Source organism: Panthera tigris, chromosome F2 (assembly GCF_018350195.1).
Source record: "Panthera tigris isolate Pti1 chromosome F2, P.tigris_Pti1_mat1.1, whole genome shotgun sequence".
Taxonomy (NCBI): domain Eukaryota; kingdom Metazoa; phylum Chordata; class Mammalia; order Carnivora; family Felidae; genus Panthera; species Panthera tigris.
Window position 1 is genome coordinate 24,538,443 of NC_056676.1, and position 23,206 is coordinate 24,561,648.

General features: G+C 34.8%; 1 protein-coding gene across 2 annotated transcripts in view; it reads left to right on the forward strand.

The window, feature by feature from the left end:
• PI15 (peptidase inhibitor 15) overlaps window positions 1-22,367 on the forward strand; it is a 29,330-nt gene extending 6,963 nt beyond the window's left edge. For both annotated transcript variants that reach the window (XM_042973487.1, XM_015536752.2), the window contains exons 3-6: window positions 12,941-13,059; window positions 14,071-14,203; window positions 14,324-14,439; window positions 17,565-22,367. In XM_042973487.1, coding sequence (XP_042829421.1) covers window positions 12,941-13,059; window positions 14,071-14,203; window positions 14,324-14,439; window positions 17,565-17,700 — 504 coding nt within the window. In that variant the 3' untranslated portion in view covers window positions 17,701-22,367. The remainder of the gene's footprint in view (window positions 1-12,940; window positions 13,060-14,070; window positions 14,204-14,323; window positions 14,440-17,564) is intronic.
• The last annotated feature ends 839 nt before the right edge of the window (window positions 22,368-23,206 follow it).

Genomic DNA, 23,206 nt, shown 5'->3' on the forward strand with positions numbered 1-23,206 from the left:
TCTCATAGATGTAGAGCCTTTTAAGTGTCTTGGCTTCCAATCGACACTGGGCACATTTTGTAGGAATTTTCTTCCAAGGTGCATGTTGCTTAATATTACTTACTTCGTGTTACTTATATATGAATGTTCAGCTATTCATGTATGGAGTCAGCTGAAGGTTAAGAACATTTTCTTTGCAACCATTTTAAATACAGCCTCTAAAGTGCAAATGTAAATGTTAACACACTTCATGAACAACTTTTAACATTTTCTGGGCACCCAATGTAAAGAATGCATGGCTATGGTGATCTGATGGGCAAGAGTCATTCATTATTCAATCACTCATTCCACAGTATTTATTTACTCATGTGCTGGCACTGTGCTAGGAGATTCAATGGGGAGCAAAGAGACACTCTTTTATAGGAAGAGCTGTGAGCAGACAAGTGAGTGGAAAAGTAGCGACTTGAGTATTGAAGTAGAAAAAATACAGGGTGCTTTGGGATTACATGAGACATATTTTGCCCTGACTTGGACTCGAGGTATAGAGGCAAAGAAGGTGTGGTAGGTGTGGTAAGGTGCTCTAAGAAGGTAAATGGTACACCGAAGGCAAGGATAAATATTCAATGTTGCTTGGATATAGTGTATAAAAGAAAAAGTGGTGTTTGATAAGGCTGGAAAAGGCATGCAAAAACTTGTTTAGTTTTATTTTAAAATCAAGGGAAGTTATTGAAGGTTTTAGTCAGGGAAGTTATATACTTAATTTGCATTTCATAAAGGTCTTTCTGGCTACAAGGTGAGGAAGGGATTAGAAAAGGCAGAAGTGGGGCGCCTGGGTGGCTCAGTCGGTTAAGCGTCCGACTTCAGCTCAGGTAACGATCTCGCGGTCCCTGAGTTCGAGCCCCGCGTGGGGCTCTGGGCTGATGGCTCAGAGCCTGGAGCCTGCTTCTGATTGTGTCTCCTTCTCTCTCTGCCCCTCCCCCGTTCATGCTCTGTCTCTCTCTCTCTGTCTCAAAAATAAATAAACGTTAAAAAAAATTAAAAAAAAAAAAAAAAGAAAAGGCAGAAGTAAAGGCAGGGTGCATAGTCCAGAGGCTGTTCTAATAGTCTGGATAAGAGATAACTGAACACTGACATTTAAGCCCATAGGGATATGACAAAGTGAATTTAGAGATCAAATCAATAGAAGTAAGTTATTTACATTATGGGAGAGATTGAAGATGTATATGATGAAGCAGTGAAGAGGGTTACCTCTGTTTTTTACCAGGACAACAGGGTTTCTCTGGATTTTGGAGAACTCAAAATCAAAATCAGATTTCAGGTAGTTATGAAGTGGCTGCAGATTTATTTTCCAAGGTATGCATCTATAATGATTGAAAAAGGTAGCTAGTATATGGGAGGGAACATTCTTCCTATAAAAATGTTTGGATAGGAATATGCTTTGGTAATCAACATGGACTACTTTGCATAATAGGGGTAGGATACTGTCATGGAGACAGCGTGGATGGATGATTTTATGTCTGGGAATCTACTCAAGAATTTTTGCAAGAAGGTTTCATGTACCTTTTTTTTTTTTTTTTTAAACAAGTACTGAGGCTTAAATCAACACAAATCTAAATCCATTTCAGGGGCCTGGGTAGCACCAAGTCCATCTAGTCATTTTGACACATTCAGGATAAGATATTTTTGGAAACTAATCAGAGGACTTCAGGAAAATAGAAGTTAACTAGTCTGACTGGTCTGATGTCCTGAACTTAGCATATCTAAAAGGCATGTAATAGCCAGTGGCCATTAAATAGTTATGAACTTGGGATATTTAATTGCCAATGAGAATTTCTAAAGAATGTTGTAGGAAGAGGGTAGGAAAAAATCAAGATTAACAGCTTAAAGTGGTCAAGGAAAGAAAATGTTTGGCATAAAGCACATCAATGGGAATTGAATGTTTCCAGTCTGTGTTACCCATAGTGTCTAAAATCAGGTACCAAGCATTTTTTTTTTTTTGACATCAATATGGAACAATGCCCAACAAGTTGGGGTTTTAGACTAAACTTTTCATGACTCTTAAAATTTCACACCACATACTCCAAACTGAAACAGTTGAGAAATGTTGCTTAAGGACACAATATTTTTTCTCCTAAAAAGTGCATCAAATTCACGTTTCATAATTTCATTAAATATGAACATTCTACCAAGTTGATCTCTGCATTCCAGAGAGATCATGTTTTCAGCAGGCAGTGGGTAGGCGGAAAGGCATTTGAATTCTTCTAACGATGTGGGCAATGGCAAGATTTGGGATTTGCATGTGTATCACAGGATAGTTTAACAATCAAGAAATCAGTTTTTAGATTATTGTAACACTGAGCTGGTGAAAAAACTTAACCATACATGAAAATGTCTTCCTGGCTCACAATTCCAGTATTAAATGGTAGGTGATGGGTATTACATTTCCCTGGGAAGGAGAATTCTTGCCAGAATCCACCAAAAATGATGTTAAAACTTAAAGATTGAACATATGTAAGAGAGGGATTTACACAGGGGCATTAATAAGTTTTAAGACATCTAAAATGTTCTCTAAGTTTTATCTTTCACTGCCTGATGTTATTTCCCCTGGAAGCAAACTCATTATCTACATACAATTTTGTTTCTGATTATTTAGTTGCTTAAGGGTCTATCTGTTTTCACTTTATCTGATTGCCTGCTTTGTTGAGATTAAAGCTTGGTCTCTTAAACTTTAGGCTGCCAGATAACATGATCAAAAGTGCACTTCATGCTGCTTCTGGTTTTAGGTGGCTTTCTGGTTAACTTGAGATCACAACCATTCCAGGGCCTGAGCCTCCAATGATAATAATGTTTACCATTAAGCACACCCTTGTCCTCCTAGGGCTGTGCTCAATACTCTTCAGTCACAATCCTGTCTAACCCTTAGAAAAGTCTTGAGAGATGAGGACAATTTTTCTCATTTAGAAACAGGACTTGGAACTTGGAGAGCAGTGAGTAAATTCCCCCAGGTCCCAAAGCAGGTAAAACAAAATGGTGTGAACACCGTTTTAGATGACAACAAAGCCCCTGCTTTGAAAGACCATATGATACACACTCCTTTTCATGTGTTCCTCTCCCACTGTTGAGACCATTGGCTGGGGAATTTCCCTACATGCATTTTATTTGAGGACCTCACTGAATATTAGAAAGTATTTCTTCATGTGGAATCAAATCTTACTCCCGGTATTCTTTCTCTCCCCTTGGCAACCATATAGGAAAACTCTGTATTATGATAGTGCCTCAAGTCTTTGAGAGCCATGAACATTTATGTCTGGGACTCTTGATCTTAAATCACTCAGCTCTTTCTTAGCCTTCAGCCCTTGTATTAAGTACCTCTTGTATGCACAGTATTCCAACATAGCTTATCAAGAAGGTTGTACAAAGACACTTGCTTTCTGAAAATACTGGAAAAGGTACAATACTGTATTATTAAATAAATGGAAAATCAGTGTACTCCCCACACACTTTTTACCACACATACACAGATGAATGGTGCCCATTAAAGTCTCAGGAAATGGAAGCAATGTGGCTCTGAGCAAGGAGTTCCTGTATGTGCATGCTCTTCTGATAATTAGATGCCTAGAATTCATGGGACCTGTCAAGTGCAGAGTACCAATGACAAATCACTCTCCATTTATTCTACTTCTGTGGATGCATCCTAAAGTTAGGTTGGCAGAATCAGTGGACACCTTCTCCTCTGATTAGTGTAATATTCTCGTATTCTCATAAATTGCATGTAGGTTGGATGTATATTTTAAATACAGATTCAGTGTCATTATAATGCAAAGTGTTTGCCTTATTTTTAAAATTTTTATCTTTTTTTTCAAGATTTTGGATTTTCAGAAAGTTCTGTATATGTTTTTCCCATATGTTATTTGTGATATCTTAGTTAATAAAGACATTTAAAGTTTCCATGATTTCTAAATAAGCACTGTAAATACCTCTGTTATCTCTGTTATTCATATCCGTGTAGCCATAGAATACATGTTCCTTTCTACTGAAATTGTCAGTCTCAGAGTGAATAATGTTGGCTTATTTGTATAGCAACATACACGACCATATCTCTACCTCTCTCACCAATAGTTCTGTTTTCTGTGAACACAGAGAACAAACATCCTCATAGAGTTTACCACCCAGTGTCTGTGACAGTGAGACATTTTTCTGATAAAATGCTATTTTTAATTTTATTTAAACTTCAATCAGTAATAGAGCAGAGTTGAGAGGAAGGATACTGATGTAAATGCTTATATGTGACAATTAACAGATGTTAACCATTAGAAATATCCCTTTCTTACTGAAAAGTCCCATGTGGTATGGCAGGACAAGGAGGTGAGTAGGGATGGGAGAGGTGAGGGGAGGCCCAGAGTTCTCTGCAGTCAAAATGACTCTCCACCAGATAAAGCTTTACACAATTATTTCTAACCAGAAGAGAACAGAACTATTTTTGCAAGCACACATTCAAGCTCCCCGGTCTTAACATTTTGATGTGATAGGTCTGGGATTGGGCTAGGCATCTATCTTCTCAAAAGTTCCCCAGGAGATCCTGGAGTAATTTCCCAGGTGATAAATTTCTTAAATCATGGTTTAGGACACAAAAGTGAGCTGAAGAAAATATTACGTCGCTCAAATATCCACTTATTTGTCAAGAAACTATATATTGAAAGGATTAATAGGCTAAGCAAAAGGAAGAATTATCCTAAGTATAATTCTATATTATTGCAAAATTTCACTTGAAAGTATTCACCACCTGCTTTCAAAACCAAACATCATGTGGACACTGTGGGTCTAGAACATGAAACAAGGTTCACTTGAGAATATGGTTGATTGGCTAAGGAAACTTTAAAAGAAGCAAACTTTTAAGTAGCACATGATTCTTTTGGAGCATTTTAATATGATGCATTATATACATTACATATATGTATAGTGTATTACCTAATAATGTATTTATGTGATGCATTACAATTTGCAATTATTCATTTATTTATTTGGTAGTGTTTTTGTTACCTGTCTCTTCCCTAAACTTTAAGATAGAGTCCATGTCAGGCCTGCTGACTGCTGAACCCACGATACCTAGTGCCTCCCAGTGAATATTAATTTATTGGCTGCCTAGATGAATGCATTACCTAGGATCTTATTGGTTAATCTAGAAATTTGTATTTCTTGCATTTTTCATTGTTGAGGATAAAATAGCAGTCCTTGTGTGGTAAGTCTGTTGTAGGAGTTTTGGGGCAAAGGTGGCTCCTGGGTCACTCTTCCCTGCCAGTGTCCACGGATATTAGGAGGGAAGATGCCACATCTATGTAAACATAATTATACCTTACTCAGAGTTCATAAGCTGTAGTCTCAACAACCATTCTAATTAGTGAGCATATTTCTCTGCATGATATTGAACTGTATATAACTTTACATTTAAAAAATTATTTGCCAAATTTTAAAGTTGATACATTTCACATATACATCAGGATTTCTAGATTATCCTGCGGAGTGAAAAATTCTAGAGATATTGAGCCCACTTCATACTTGTCAGCAATTGGTTAGAGAGGAGTAGCCTCTTTGGATGGGATAAATTTGCTCATTTCTAAGTCTTTCTCTCTCTCTTTTTCCCCCATGTAACTATCCAGAGGTCCAGCAGCAACAGTACTTTCCCATCTCCTCCCAACACTACTTTATTCATTTTCCTTATTAGCCCATCCCCCCAACACAGTCATTTGAGAGTGACTATATTTATACAGAGCTCTAATGTCTTCAAAGCACTTGAGTCAAGTACAGTTTCACAGTGCAGATTTAGCCATGCATAGATTTAAAGCACTGAAACTTTCTTTCCTAACCACCAATCATATTTAAGTACTCTTACTCAAATCTGAATACGTATCTTTTATCCATACCCTCATTAATGCATATATTAAGGCTTCGTACCTGTGAAGCCCTGCCTCAGTTAGGAGTCTCTTGCAATAACCTAGATAACATATGGTAGTGGCTTTGACTGAGGTGGTAGCAATAGTGGTGGTGATCAGTGGTTATATTCTGAATATGCAGTATTTTGAAGGTAGGGTCAACAAGATTTGGGGAGGAGCAGATAAGATAAGGAAGCAAAGGAAGAGTAGAGATGACTACTTAGATTTTTTGGCCTGAGCAACTACAAGAGCAGTCGGTAAATTTCTTCTGTGAAGGAACGAATAGTAAATATGGCATATGTTGCAACTGCTCAGCTCTACTTTTGTAGCACAGCAACAGCCATAGACAATATATCAACAGGCTCTGGGACAGATCTGGTGACCCCTGAACTAGAAGATGGGCAATGCCTTTCACTAGTAGAAGGAATACTACAGGAGTAGCTGGTTAGGGGTAGGGAGTGGGGTAGGGTTGTGAATATCTGGAGCTCAGTTTGGGATATGCTAAATAGAAGGCTTAAAGTGGGTAGATGGATTGTTAGTTTGGAATTCAACTGATAATCTAAAGATAAAATTTGGAACAATACCGCCAGCATAAAAATGGTATTTCAATTTGTGAGACTAGATGAGATTACCTAAATGATGAATATAGATGAAACAAAGGAGGGGGAGAAAAAAGAAAAGAAATGGACGAGGCCTGAGTCCTAAGAACCCTCCCGTAAGTAGAGGTTGGAGAGATGAGGAAGAATCAGCAAACATATGAAGCAGCAGCAACAGAGGCAAGTGTGGGGTCATGAAACCAAGAGATGGAGGTGTGTCCAGGAACAGCAGGTGTCAGTTATGTCAAAAGCTACGAATAAAGAAAGTAAGATGGTGAGCAGGAAATGACCACTAATGACATTGATAAGAGCAGGGTGGTGTGGAGGTGGGGTGGGGAGTCTGCCTGTGTGAACTCAAGAGAGAAGGGTGGGAGAAAAATTGGTAATTCTCAGTTAAGACAGGGAATTTCACTGTAAAAGGAAGGAGAGAATGATGCAGTAATTGGAAGATGAAAAGGGGTCAAAAGAGGCCTTTTTGTTTGTTGTTAAGAAATGTATGTCATTGGCAATGATTCCCATTAAAAACCAGTGCACTTTACATCATCATCTTATATAAATTTTCCTTTCCCACCTACATGAAAGGTAGCACTCACCTCACCTGAGGGAAATCTTCATTATCTTCTCTTAAGCATTGAAAAAATGCTTAGGACCTCACTTTGATATTTTGTGATATAATGTGTTCCCATATTTTGTAGTTATTTTTGAGGCTTGAGGGGATTTTTTTTTATCATGTTCCTTTAACTATCTATTTCTCCTATAAAGTAGAATCAGTTTTGTATTATTTCATTAGTCTAATGCCAAAAATTTCCCATAGGAAAGCCTTTTCTCTTCCTGTGCCCTACCCCTCCCCAAACATCCCATCCTTCTCCAGCCTTACCAAAACAAATTCCTACCCTCCTGTCTGGTTTAACCCTGGCCCTTATGTGTTCAGCTCTCGGTTTCCTTAACTGGCTATTTCACTAGGCATTTCTACCTAATAGAGATAAACCCACCAATTTCAAAAGCCCATGAAGTGTTTTAAAAGCTTTTGGCTGCCCTTGGAGGAAATAATTTTGTCATCACTTAATGTCTTTTTAATGGTTCTTTCTCACTTTTGTAAGTCAGTACTCCTTTTCCAATTTGACTAACTCAGGAGAAGACCAAACAGTCCTAGCTAACTTATCTTTTTGAAACCTCAACACTTGTCTATCTAAATGGACTTTACTTTGTATCAGAATATACAAGAAATGGCCACACAATGCTCTAAAAAATACATGTCCAAGGGACATGTCAAACTGTCTCCAATGGCATTGTTATCACAGCATCCATGACAATAGCCAACTTAGAAATGTATCTCTAAAAACTCAAAGTGTGATATTTTTATTTTTAGCATTTTATGTCTTTGAAGATGGTTTCCATAAGCAGGATAGATTTTTCAAGAGGTCACTTTTATTTTCAAAATTAATATTCCTGGTTCCTCCTTAATTTAGCTGCAATTTATAAATCTTTTGTTCTATTCATAAATCTAGCATTTTTACAACATTTGTTTAATGTTTATTACCAACAGATTTAATTAACTAAATTTCCTAAACTGCACTTACACATTTAATATATTTGACTTTTAAAAGTATTTCAGTTATTTTATTGAAAATAATTTTCATATACTGAAGTGTCTTCAAAGTCTAAAATAAAGTGACTCTTCAGCTCTATATTTTGCAATACTCCTTTAAAAATTTAACAAGTTTTTTTATAATTTCCAACTCAAAATCACAAAAGTAAGTAATTACTCATTTGTATATTTAATGTTGCAATTACAAAGCTAACCTCTTGTTTTAATGAGCACATTTTCTTCACCACCACTAATAATATTAAGTTCACATAGGTTCCTTAGTCAGAAATTCTTTTCTAACACTTTAATTTGATTCTTTCAAACACTTCTATATTTAAATCTTATGTGTGGAATTAAAAGATATTACCCATCAAAAAAAAGCACTATGTCATCCCAAACAATGTTGGGGATGTATTCCCAAGTAATTTCTAGGGTTGCCTTCCATTCGGACATTTCTTGTTGTCCAAGCTATTGACTGGGATTTAAGATGGGTGTTTCAGATGTCAGTGTGCTTCCTGATTCTGGCTGTCACTGTGCTGTGGATACCAAAACTTACAGAAATAGCTGGTAAAACAACCTCATCCTTGGACTGGACCACATCACTCTTCAATTCTGTCTGCTTATGAAAGTCAGCAAACTTCTCCCACACTGCAACATTCTTTGATTTGATTTTGTATTTCTTCAGCTCAGGCTCTAAAGACCACCGAACTTGATGAGAATCTGCATTCTTTTCATACCCCTTCTATTTCTTGGAGCTACAACTCTTCTAGATATTTAAATGACATCAGGTTGAATTTTGGATATCTCTCATAGCTTAGTCCAACTACGATTTCCACAGACAGGATGCTAATATTTACAAGTAGAGTACCTCATGGTGAACATTTTAGTACAAAGTAAATCAATCCATTTATAAGCTGGCCAACTAAATGGCTCTAACAACAAGAAATGGAAGAATACTATTTGGGGCACTGGGGCATACCTACAAGCATATGTGTGTTTTAAGCAATCTTTATTTTGTCAACTATCTAATTGAGTCAATATCTAAGCTCTACTGGGTCTTGTAAATGTTTTTGGGTGTCCATGCATAATAGGCCTAATTTTTGCCTCACCTTTAGGAGGCAAGATCAAATTGTACGTGTTTACAGCTAAATTTTCTGTGACTGCATCTTACCTATTTAAGAAGGACAAAAACTAGAAATACAGAATGTTCAAGCTTATTGAATAAGAGCTAAGTATCAGATATTTAGCTTTTCCATAAAGGTAACAAGTAGTATGCTGCATATTTACTAGGCATTCCATAGGGTGTTAAGTAAGTGCACATGTGTGCCCTTTTCTGTTGCTGTATTTGTAGGATATAATATTAAAATTATTTCAAATAAATGCTACACATACTCAGAAAAAGTCAGAAGATAGATTGTCCATCAAGCATCCAGAAAGCTATGTTAAGTTAAATGCTTAAGTAATTTACATGTTCATTTCCTGAACTTTTGTTTCTTTCACATGGTTACACTGGCCACATTGCACATTGCACATTCATTGCAATTTAGAGCTTCTGGATAGGAAAAAATAGATCATATTGGACCACTCCCTATAGCCCCCAACTTTTTGTTGAAATTTCCTATTGTTATTAAGTAAAGTTATCATTGCTTGCTATTTTAAAACCTCCTAGACCTCTCATCATATTAACAAATTTAAATACTACTGGATATTAAGGGGATAAATAATATACCCATTTTCTCCTGGAAGTTGTAACCAATGGAGAAAGACTGATGGCAAATGCAGATCTTAACTTTCCTATAGATGTGACTGATGTAATTCCTAAATTTCAGAGCTCCCTACTCAAGCTGGATCTTCCCCTTCTCTATGGGATGGCTGTGAGTCTTGCCTGAGGACAAAGAGGCAAGAAAGAGTATATAGCACCTTTGACTTCCCTTGCAGTAGGTATCAAAGGGACGGTGGACCATGTCTCCCACAGGAAGTCAAAATGACCGGCTTTCTGTGGGGGACCTAGCCCATGCCCAACATGCCCTCTAGCATCTTCCTTCAGGAATATAGAGACAGGCAGAAATCCCTCCCATCAGTTCCTTAAAAGTAAACACACAGAGAGAAAGAAAGTGACTATCCCTCCTCCATTAACTATCTTCTCCAGAATTTTCATTGTAATATTTGTACATAGAAAGTCATGCATAAAAATGTAGACATCAGTAATGCTAAATACATTGTCTTCTTATCAAAGTCCTTTATCATGGTTAACAAAGTATGTTCATGTAAGATATTTTTCAGGCATGACTTTTTGGTTTATCTTTTTGACATACACAATTTTAAGTTTTAAAGTATATTAATGAGCATAAAGATAGAGTTATATATGCTAAATTATTTTTAAATTTGTAACAGCCTTAAATATTTTTGATTATTTTGAAAGGAATCTAGTTTTATTCTTTCTGTGGAACAGAACAGGCTAGAATTGAGCAAGCGGTAGGCCACTTTGATGCTGAGGCTACTTAGGTATATTAAATCATGAGAAGGGAAGATGAAAGGTACCCTAGAAATGACCCCATCCAATGTTATTTCACAAATGAGTTAAGCGGGAGAAAGAATAATTGACATGTCTTCAGTCACAGACAATCTTAGCAGTAGAATTGGGGTTAGAATAAAAGATTTTTGATTTTCAGGTCAGTGTTATTTGTGCCATGCTGGGCTGATATTTTAGGACAAGACTATAATTCAGTGTTTTTAGCAGTTATTGATCTGAGTGCACATTGTAGTTCAAAATGTAAATAATATTTAGATGCATTGTTTTCCCAAGTGATTACAATTAATTAGGAACCCATCAGGGGACATAATTTTTTGGTGCTATTCCATCTGGAATTCCTTTGTAAATTAATTATGCTATTATGTACTTCAGTGAACTGTAACCCATATTTAATAAATCCATATTTCATTGAAAAAAACATGAAAAGAATAAATACTAGATAAATCCATCATCAGTCAAACAAATGGCTTTTAAAAGTTCATTTCAGTCCTAGAATATTAAGACTTTCATTATAAATGTATTTCGTATTGTTGATACACTTTGCCCAGATTTTTACAGATAAAACAAAGGAGAAGTTTGAAGTAATAATTTATAATATTTATGTCTGTGCTAAGTAACTGAAAACAGTAGTACAAAATCTCATGATAGAAAGAGTGGTTTCCATTTTTGATACTGTATGTAACATTGAATACTGACTGATTAAATGGCATTGTGTAATGTTTTGCCACATTTAATTTAATCCTCAAAATTGGCAGATGTAGTCTGGATAACTGAGGAAAGTGTATCTTGCTATAACTCCTTCAGTAATCTTTCCTTTATATGGACAAAGGAGATGTGGCTGTTGCCACCATAGAACTACTCCAGATCCTTTCTAAATAATTCTGATTTTATACAAACTTTGTAAGTTTATTTTAACATAATTCTAGATATTCTCTCTTTCTGTTTTTGTACCTTGTAACTTGTTATAAAACAGATTACCATTTCAGGGATGCCTGAGTGGCTAAGTTGGCTGAGTGTCCAACTCTTTATTTATTTTTTTTTAAGTTTATTTATTTTTTAGAGTGTGCAAGAGAGCAAGCAAGAGTGGGGGAGGGGCAGAGACAGAGAAAGAGAGAGAGAGAGAGAGAGAGAGAGAGAGAGAGAATACCAAGAAGGCTCCCCGCTGCTATTGCAGAGCCTGACACAGGGCTCCATCTCATATAGAGAGAGTCTATGGCTCCATCTCATAGAGTCTATGACTCCACCTCATAGAGTCTATGGCTCACTCTTTATTGTCGGCTCAGGTCATGATCTAACCGAGGTGAGATGAGCCCCGTGTTGGGCTCCCTGCTGGATGTGGAGCCAGCTAAGACTCTCTCTCTCCCTCTCTGTCCCTTCCCCACTCGTGTGCACACACTCTCTCACAAAGATATGTATTACCATTTTAGAGTTGATTTATCATTGGCAGGTCCACAGATGCTTGGCTTAACTTCCCCATACAGCTTTAAAGATGAAAATGTCAATCTATATGGTAACTAATATAAATGTATATTAAATCTAAGGCTTATTTAAATTTGATCCCACAATTCTTTTCAAAGAATAAGCTATACATCAATAACACCCTCATCATCAATTTAAACACCTTCATTTTTTGAGAAAAATTTTTTCTTAATTTATTTCATTGGACCATCATATGCTATATTTTCATAGCAGTCCTATGTAGCATAGTCAAATTATTTTTTATCATAGTTTGTTTCCAGTTCATACCAACTAAAATTTACTTCTCATATTATTATATTATTTCTACTACCAAAGACTCAAATGATATAAAATATGAAGGCTCCTTGGGAATTATTATACTATCATATGGTTTGACCCTTAAAAATTACAGTATAATATTAGACATTATTAATTTTGGTAAATTGATTTGAATAAATAATTGGATGATATTAGCTTTTAAGGTATATTAATCACATGGCTCCTTGGTGCTGTGAAGATGACCTCTAGGAACATCAATGGACTATGGTGGACTACAATTTCGGTAGTCAGTATGAAGTGTCCCCAATTACAACCAGATAGGGTATTTTTGTTCACCTATCCTTTACTAAAACTGATGTTTGTACTTAGGATTTGGAGGATGCCATTATATGATTATATTGCATTACAGAGTTTTGAATATCAATGGCCTCAGTTTGCTTCCTTTTATTTAAAATAGTCTAAAGAACCAGAATTGAAAGGACTTTAGGAGGTAGTAGTACCACTTCTTCCTTTTACTTTTTGTCAGTTACTAGCAAAACTGGCAAAATGAAAGGTTTTTTTTTTTTCCCCTTCACAGGTTTGGGATGAAAATCTTGCAAAATCTGCAGAGGCTTGGGCAGCTACTTGCATTTGGGACCATGGACCTTCTTACTTACTGAGATTTTTGGGCCAAAATCTGTCGGTACGAACTGGAAGGTAGGAAGCAGTTTCACTGATACAGTTCATCCACATGGTTTATTACTTATGAATCCCAAGGGGTAGTGACACCAATTTCAAGTAATATCAGCAAATATTTATTGAGTGCTCATTATGTGTCAAGCAATGATGCTTGGCCTATGACTGTCCCAGATGTCTTCAAGGATTATTTATTTGGTTTAAAGGGCCTAAGGAGACCAGTTTCCTATTTCACCTTTGGAACACCATTCCTTGGCTGTATTCTTCACTTACCTCACATAGTCTTTGAAAGGATTAGATGTGTGCTATATCCTATATCCTCAAGAAAAGTTTTGACTGTGGCAGAAGCCATTTTTGTGTTTATGCAACTTTCCCATGATTGCATATATCTGTATGTGTATGCCTGTGTGTGTTATACAAAATATTTATATTTACATGTATATATATATATATATATATATATATATACACATGCAAGTATGTGCAGCTATGAGAAAGGCTGTCCCCAATGAGAGGATAACTTTTCCACCACTGTGGAATGCCATCATCCAACATTTCAAAGACCCATTCTCTTCCATATAGAGGAGAAAAATCAGGTGTGCTATTATTACAATGAAAGTAATTCAAGTTTAAGGGAAAAAAAACACACTAAGTTCTAGTATCACAACTACATTTGCATATCTAATTTTTAATTATATATATGATTCTGGTGGGAGAAATTTTTGATATAGATAAAACAAGATAAAGATGAAGATTCTTGAAATATTTGTACTTCGTTTTTTGAAACAACCAGACATACTCTTAAGTGAGTATAGGCTCACCTGCTTTGGTCCCGGGTATTTTCATGCTTGGCCCTACTTGGAGGAATAGAGGATTCTGCTAGGTGGTGATGGTAATTATGAGGCATGGATTTCCTCTTCATTCAGCATGAATAATCAGTAAAAAAAACTAATTAACTTATAATTTAACATGAGTCCACTATATATTACCACTACTGTATTCTAAGTTGTCATTGTTTTTCTTGATATCTAGATATCGCTCTATTCTCCAGCTGGTCAAGCCATGGTATGATGAAGTGAAAGATTATGCTTTTCCATATCCTCAGGATTGCAACCCCAGATGTCCTATGAGATGTTTTGGCCCCATGTGCACACATTATACGCAGGTTATTTCAATTGTCTTGTTAAGTTTTGATTCATAGTTTTAAAAACGTTCTTGCTGTTTTGGGGAATATGCCTTTTCTTAGCTTTAACTTCAGTAATGACGTATTGGTTTATTTTTGCAGATGGTCTGGGCCACCTCCAATCGGATAGGATGTGCAATTCATACCTGCCAAAACATGAATGTTTGGGGAGCTGTATGGCGACGCGCAGTTTACCTGGTGTGCAACTATGCCCCAAAGTGAGTACTAGGCTGGATTCTACTTCCTGGAACCTTTAATGATGTTAAATAGCTCCAGTCAGATAATTGTTTTAATATGAATAAGGCTTGAGTACAATAGCCTCTAATTCTCAAATCTCCCTTCACCCCAGTATATCTGAAAAATACTGAGATGAACAGTTATTTTTCACAAAGACTGGTATTTGGGGCTAAAATTTTACGCAAAGTAATTTGAGGTATGGAGATTCACTAAATTCCCTTCACCATCTTTTTTTAGTGACGATAACTGTAAAATAAACACTGTACTTCCAGGCTTTCGATAGCTCTATAAAAGTTACCAGAAAAGAATCTCATAGGGACTTTATCAACACTGCAACATTCCCATCTATCAGTACTAGAATGTTGGCTTATTTTTTTAACTGGGAAAGCAAAAGAAAGCCCTTCTTCCTTCTTTCTTTTAAGAATAAAACTAAAAGTTACGGTTTACTAATTTTATAGGTGGCTAAGGAGTCATTTATTACTGGAAGGGAAAATTTAAATGCTATGACTTCTTTTTAAATGAAAGGTTTGTCATGATTTAAGTTTCAATATTGAAAGTTAAAAATTTTTTCATTAGTTCTATCTTATGGAATACATAAAAATGTATTGTGAAAATTGATCAAGGATTATAAAATATAGTCATATTTATAAATATTCTTTACAAGATGAGAATAAATAAGCCTTTGTTAACATTTGATAAAATGCCTTCTTGATAACAATACTTCTTCAGATGATAAAATGTTCCAGTATTTATACATGAGTCTGTTCCCATTTGGAGTAAATACCAAAATGTGCAAAGGATTTATGACACTCTTGGTGTCTTCCAAAGTAAGTTCCAAACAAAGATTTTCTCTGACTTTGCCAATATGGGGAGGGAATGAGAAAACGTTTCACAAATAACTGCATTACTCATTTATATGGTAGTATGCCAGTTGCAGTGTTTTTGCAAAGTTAGAAAAATAGTGATTTTCCCCATGGTCCCCCTTCACAATTATTAGAATAATAAGGTTTGGAAAGTAAAATGTGTCTGCATTACCAAAAGCATTAAAATTGTGCATTTGCTGGATATTTTCAGTTTCACACTTTATACTTTCCTATTAATCCTTTACCCTTCTTCCTGACATAAATAGGCCAAGTAGTACTCATATGGTAAAAGAGACTTGTGTTTCAATTGTTTGTTCTGTTTTTAGAATTTTCTAGTATTACTGATGAGATATCTGATTGTTTTATGGGTACAAGAGATTAATATATTGTGTTAATATGCTTTATTTGTTATAAATAAGAACCACTATTTTGAAACGTAGGCAATGAAGAAAGTTGTAAATTCCTAATATTTGAGTGTGAATTTTCCGATGCAAATATAAAGTTATCTCATGCCTGTTTTTGGGGAGTGGGGGAAAGAGAGAGAGAGAGAGAGAGTTGGAGTGAGAGAAGGAGACAGGGAGGGAGAATTTAATTAGATGGAATAGGAAACAAAAAATAAAAGGATTAACAATATACGTTTATTAGTTGACTGATTTACTATTGAATATAATTATCCTCTATTTGGTAAAAATCTGTGATTTATATAAAAGTTTGTAATGTAATATGTAATACTTTTTACATGCAATATAATTATATTTCTAAGTTTATGTTACCAAAAATATGTGCTATATAATTTCCAAAGGTATGTATAATAAAGAGAAAGATATGAAATCAAAATAGCATATGCTTGGTCCATATACATTTATAGCTTTGGGTAAAGATACAGAGGGAAATAAGATTATGAATATAAAATAGGAGAGATTAGGATAGAAGGGTGAGCTACACTCATAAGAGCACGAGCTTCTTGAGTGTTTCTGGGTAAGCATGTGACATTGTCAAATTATACTCGAGGAAGCTTATCCAGAGGGCAGAGTATAGAAAGAACTAAACAGAGGTGGACGCTCTTGGAATCTGATGACATTTTGTAATATGAATAGCTAATCAGCATGTTTTTTATGTTTATAGATAAATTTTCCTCTATAAATATTTTATAGATCAAAGCCTGAATTTTTAAATGACTGATTTCAGTAGATAGTTTATGTAGGTACACTTTAAGTGTCACTGCTTGGTCTTCTTTAGGTCTTAAAGAAGATGAGAACCACCTGTTTCATATTTTAGCCTCTTACCTACTGTTGTCTTATCTTCAACCCTGATTTTTACTATTGACAGGCAACCAAATTTTCTCCTGACCATTCAATTTCCTTCAAATTGCTGGCTATCTTGCTATTTCTTAGTACTCTAGGTACCATGCTACTGAAAATAAATCTATTACTTTCTTCATAAATGAACAGTAAGGCATTATGGCTATTTTTAACTGTCATGAGTGATGGCTTTAATGTATTACTATTATCATGGCTATCAATACAGATAAAAATATGGTTAACACAAAACAATTTAGTCTGTTTAGCCTTATCAAAAAACAAACTGTATTACTAAGAACGAAAGCTATGAGTTTACACATGACAAAAGGTTTTGAAATCACCTTTAATTGCTTCTCTGAGCCCTTAGTCTCTTACCATGAGAATGGAGTTTTCTGTATCTCATTTTATAAATGTTGAGAACTTAAAATGTTTTACAACTTTAGAAACGAATCTATTCGTTTTGTGCTTATGACAACTTCTTGCTCACCTCATCATTTCTAAGCCTCCCAGAAAATACTAAGTACATGTATATATTATCATCTTTAACATTAGCGGGAGTTTTAAAAATGGGAGTATGTCCTGCCAATGTGCTCTAGAAGGCAGTTAGTTATAGGACAGAGACAGATGTGGTGACTGAATAAGCATCAGGCCTTGCTTGACATTAATTATGTCACTATTCATTGTAGTGCTTTACTTCTAGTCTGTAAATTAAGATAATATTAATTTTTGCAGAGAGAAAGATTTAAAAAGTGAGATTTAGAGAATAATACATTGCTGAATAAATAAGAAATGGATACAATTTTCAGTGCCTTCCTAAACTGATTAAACTTCTCAAAAAAGATCATTACATGTCAATACATGTGGTCATGTGCTTAAGGACAATCAAATTGTTCTAAATGGGCATTAATATAGCACTTACATGTTTTTTTTTCTTCTTTCTAGGGGCAATTGGATTGGAGAAGCACCATATAAAGTAGGGGTACCATGTTCAGCTTGCCCTCCAAGTTATGGAGGATCTTGTACTGACAATCTTTGTTTTCCAGGAGTAACATCAAACTACCTATACTGGTTTAAATAAGCTTATCTTTTCCTTCAGGAAATAGAATGGTTTCTGGGAATAGGCATATATATATATTGAGTTTTGCACATAGTATACATATTTTATAATAATCTTGTTTTCCTTTTATTATTCATTGTATAAATTTGTGTTTGTCTAGTATGTTTGCTTCATCTTGAAGTAATCAAAACATCCATTTCTATCTTCTGATCTCTAAGCCCAAATTAAAATACTGTAGATATAGTATTGACATAGTTGATGCATCCAATCCCAAAACTTGCTTTCCAAAGGAATTATGTTATGTTTGTAAGGAATAAAATATATACTTGACTTATATGTAGTGTGCGTGTATATATAGATACATATATACATATATGTATATTTATATACACGCACACACATATAATAGATGATGTAACGCAGACAATAACGTGATTTAGTAGTTAACTTGAGGGAAATTTTTAAAAACACTACTCTGAAATATATATGAGGTGGTGGGACATCTTCAGTACCCATTTCTATAATTCCTACAAAGTGATAAATTGCAAATAATACTCAGTGATATCTGGACATAATAATTTAATTGATCACCCAAGATTTCATTCTGGAGGTATATTTTGTCTTATTTGGGTTCACCAAAGGATATGCTCAACTTATGTAAGTGTCAAATCATGCTTTTTGTTTAATCACTTTTATTGAATCAGTTAATCATGTGTCGAGTGCTTACTGTGTGCAAGGCACTCTGCTCGTTATGTTCTGAAAATGCAAAGATAACGAGATACAGTTCCTGCCTTCAAGAAGCTCACAAAAATATTCAGAAAATAATGCAGTTTAATGATTTTGCTATAAATTTACAGTTTTTTTTTTTTAAATTGATTTTAATGTAAGCTTGAGGAAGTAGATGCCACCATGCTCACCTGTTGGGGGAATAGGTGGTAAGACACCCAGTATAATATGTGAGGCTTCTGATTAGCATGAAAATGTAGCTACAATGCTTGGAACTAAAAGAGGCAGGACAAGAATTAACTGCCCAGGGATTACTGTATTAGAGTAAATAGTTGTGACTTTGGAAGACAGAAAACAAAACGCGGAAAAAATTCTGAGAAAGCCCAAGAGAATTAAGGTATGAAGTCACAGAAATACAGTTACTGCACAAAAAAATATAGGCGGAGAGCTTCAGAAGGGCCTATCCTGAGAGTGTAGCATATCTTGAGCCCATCAGCAGAGGGTAAAGGATGCCAGAAAAAAAAACAAAAAAACAAAAACAAAAACAAAAACAAAAACAAAAACAAAAACTGGAGAGATGCCAGGACACTTCTGTCTCTTTATGTCATTATTTGGTGAGAATCAATCCAATCACCATGAGCCTTTGAGCATCACATTAAAGATCCTGCACGCACACCATAGTTATGGCTTTGCAGAGTAGCCCTCTTCAGATGGTTAGCTAAGGACTACTTACCAAATCTTATTTCTATGTCTGTGAAGAAGAATAATTTTCAGTCCTCCATTAAGTTTGATTGTGGAAGTCCAATCAAAGTCACTATGAAAATTTCACTCATATGATTTTGGAAATGCGGTGTTTCCTCATTCAGGAAACCGCTTTAGAGAGAAAAAGTCAACATCTGGGTCAAGACACTTATATTAATTTTATGTGTGTGGTGGGGGTGAGTGAGTGAGAGAGACAGGGAGAGAAAGAGATTCAAGTTATGTAAAGCTTCCATAGAGTTACAGAGTAAGCAAACAGCGTTAGTTCCAGAGTGCAAATAACAGAAGGAAGCTACTTGTTTAAAATTCTCTACACATTTGCAGTTTCTTAGGGTGGATGCACTGAAAGATGAGTTAATTAAATCCATTCAATGAGGGAAAAATCCACCATCTGGAGTTTAGGTTTACATGATGACAAACAATTGGCCTGATTCCTTTTACAAATTGAATGTGGTGACCAAATGTTTTCATATCATAATATTCTGCTTTTGTGGGCACATATATAGACTTTACTAAACATAAATATGTTTGGAGACTAAAACGGAGAACAGAAGTAGTTGTAAGACTCGGCCCCCAGTCTAACTTTTATCTAACTAAGGGCAATTGGAGCAAAAAGTAATTAGTGGGATGTTTACTTGGTTTATCTAGAAAGTATTTCCATCCTTCATTTTCCTATATTAGTTCTACGGAAGTAGCAAAAGTACTATTAAACAAAGATGACTGTTCTTAGTTCCAGTTCTGTTGCTGGACTACTTGTGTGGCTTGGTTTCTCAGTTCTGAAAAAGAATAATGATATTTGCTACACATTTCACAGAGATTCCTAGGAGGCTAAAATTACCATATTAATAGAAATTAATGAATATGAAAAGCATCATTAACATTATGAAACTTATTTGGGATAAAATTAAGTCTTATGAGCTTCTCTTTGGCAGAAATTTTGTCTGATTCTTTGTGTTCATCCCAGTTTCTTGTATAGTGGCTATAATACAGTAAGTGTTTAATGAATGTGTCTAAGAATATATTTTTAGAATTAACTAAAAAGTCTAGAACAGTGTAGAGGAGTCCCACCTTTCCATGTTTTATTGAAACAAAAAAAAAAATGTCTTAAATACAAAGCTCTGAATGCATCAAAAATCCAGATAAATCATCAAACATACCAGATGAAGACTAGGGTCTCTGCATGTATAACTCATACCACAGTCCTTTCCAAATCACAACTAGAGCTAGACATTTATTTATGATTTAACTACTCAGCTGAAAATATAACGGGTATTTTTGTTATGCTATCTGTACTTTTTAAAGTTAGTAATATAAAGTAGCCATGTGAAATGTTTCATTTTCCAGGCTAAAGCAAATGAAAATTTGCTGGTGTCAACACCATGTGTCATATTTTTCACAGCATTCAACCGTGGTGCTAAGAGAGCTATTTCTCGCTGTAATTCCCAGGGGCAGAAAGAGTCTGGGTAGAAGATATTTCTTAAGAGCAGCTTTAAATAGTCAATATTGAGGTTTTCATTTCAAATGATTTCATTCAAAAGAAGTCGCATCCTACATATTCTACATCCTACATATTCTACGTATTCTTCTGATCCTCTATGGTATAGATTTTTTATCACCCTTTATTCAGTAAAAAAGTAAAAAATTTCTGTCACAATATAGATTTTTTTTTTTGGCTTTCATGTCATCAGAAGACTGAAAAATGACAATTTTAGCTGTTACTCTGATGGATTTCTTTATAGAATTGTATTTGAGGACTTGTGTAGGCACAGTCTTAATGTCCCTGGTGAGGACAGATCACCTTTTCAATCTGCTTTTCAAATGTGGTGGGAACAGTTTTTATTATTATCATTTTTGTTTCTGTTCAGTAGCCTAAGGATTGGGACTTCTGTGGTCCTTCAGGGGATCCCTACTGGCTTCGTTTGGCTGTGGCGCCATAATGTTCCCTTGAAACCTTTGTGGAAATGTTCCTTTGGAAGCTCCGTGCAACTTCAGCACAGAGCTGACCAAACACTAAGGCAAGTTCAACTACTACAATTTATTCCGACTATTTGAATTGAAATAACATGAATTTTTCTCATTAACACATGTGTTAAATCAACTTATAACATTCACCTAAGCAAATCTAATACACAGTTAGGCCAGTTGAAGTGTTTTGTGAAATGCTTATGAAATGAATATAGACGCTAAACAGATCATTTGAATGTGTCCAGGAAGGAAAGTAATGCTCAGCCTGTGGTATATGTTCTCCCCCTTGTATAACATCATTCCTTATGTTCCTCAGTATCATAGGATGCAAATCTAGACATAAATGGAAGCTTTTACCTACCAAAGTGTTTAGGGAGAGTAAAGTTAGATTTTTATCAATGTCTAACAGTATATTTGACTATATATATATATATATTTTTTTTTGTATCATTATATGTGTGGGGAAAGGCATATTTAAACCCATGCAAAATGACTTTTTAAAAATTATGTCATGATATAATTTTGACTTATGAGAAGTCAATCAAAACCTTAGGAAGTTTAACAATTCACTCATTAATGGTGCTGAAAATCTGTTAAACCACCATATCCTTACTACAATTTTGAGATTTCTTTTTAGTTAAAGTTTTTATTAAGTGTGAACTAGCAATATCGATTCTGGTGCTAAATATATGGTGCTAAATGAATTGTTAGTGTTAATAGCTTCAGTAATGCTCTTTTTATTCATTGTTAAAAGTATTATCCATTTAATTCCTGATTCAGATATATTAATAAAATCCTGTTACCCATAAATAGGCCAGTGAACTCTTTTTTGTCTGACAGTCCAACATTATTTAGATTTTACAGAATTTAAATACATATCTTTAGAGGTTATCAATTTTCTTTTTAAGGCCTTTTTTAGCTTGGCCATATCCAAGTCCAAATACCACCTGAAGGTTAGATCACACCTACATCAACCATGCTGTAGGCACTGGCGCCCTCTGGTGATTATGAAAATAAATTTTTGATGGCTGCTTGGCCTGGAAGAAAAAGCCAGTGTTTTCTTCAAAAAAATTTGAAGTTGCACAGTATTAGAATTCTTGCATACTTCTTAAATCTGACAGCATTTGAAAATTCTTGCCTTTATTGACATAATTTTCTAAGAGGATAAAAGAGAGAATATATCTTGGCATTCACTTTCCTAAATAATGTTTTTTAATGATATTTTAGTTCTGAGGTGCTTATCGAAGTGTTTTTTTTTCTTAACTAAGTATTGCTAAAGTATATTTTTCATTTAGTTTACATCATAAATACAATTAGAATTAAAATTAACAAAATTATAAGTGTGTCTCATTTCAGAAGTGTTTATTTTTATTTGGCATAGTACATAAGATTGAAAGGAGATGTGTTAAAATAATTAGATTATCTCTCCATTTTTACTTGTTGGTCTAAAATATGATAGTGTTCTTCGGTCATAGTATTTAGCTAATGATAAAATTGTATTATTCCCTTCAAAGTCCTTGTAGTCTAACAAATGTACATAAAAGCTTAGAAGTTTATCACCTGATATAATTAATGAAGACAAAATTCTTAGGTAAACTTCTGGTTGAGGTATGTCATTGACATTATATGTGTGTATCACATAATTGTGATGATCTGTTTTGATGGAAATATTTCTTAAACTATGTTAGTACAACCAAATGAGATATATTTTGAAGCAGTTTTCCATGTTAGTATTTTCAAACTTATTTTAAAGCAAGAGAATACTTTTTATGATCTCAATTATATATAAAACTCTAACATATGCTACACATAAAATGAACCTGCTTATACCCAAGCCTTCCCCAGTGCCTGGGAAGTTTCTTCTGAGAGGCCTAGGAGTCCATCAGTTAGAAAAACGTGAATCTAAAATATCCAATTCCCCCCCATCCATTTTTCTCTAATATAATCAGTTAATTAAAGCAAGAAAAAATTTGAGGCACTTAATTATTTCAATGATTCTTTTAAATACCCACTTCACTTTGCACATGTTAGAAGTTTCTGGTTTGATGAAGAATTAAATGCTGACTTTAACTGGTGC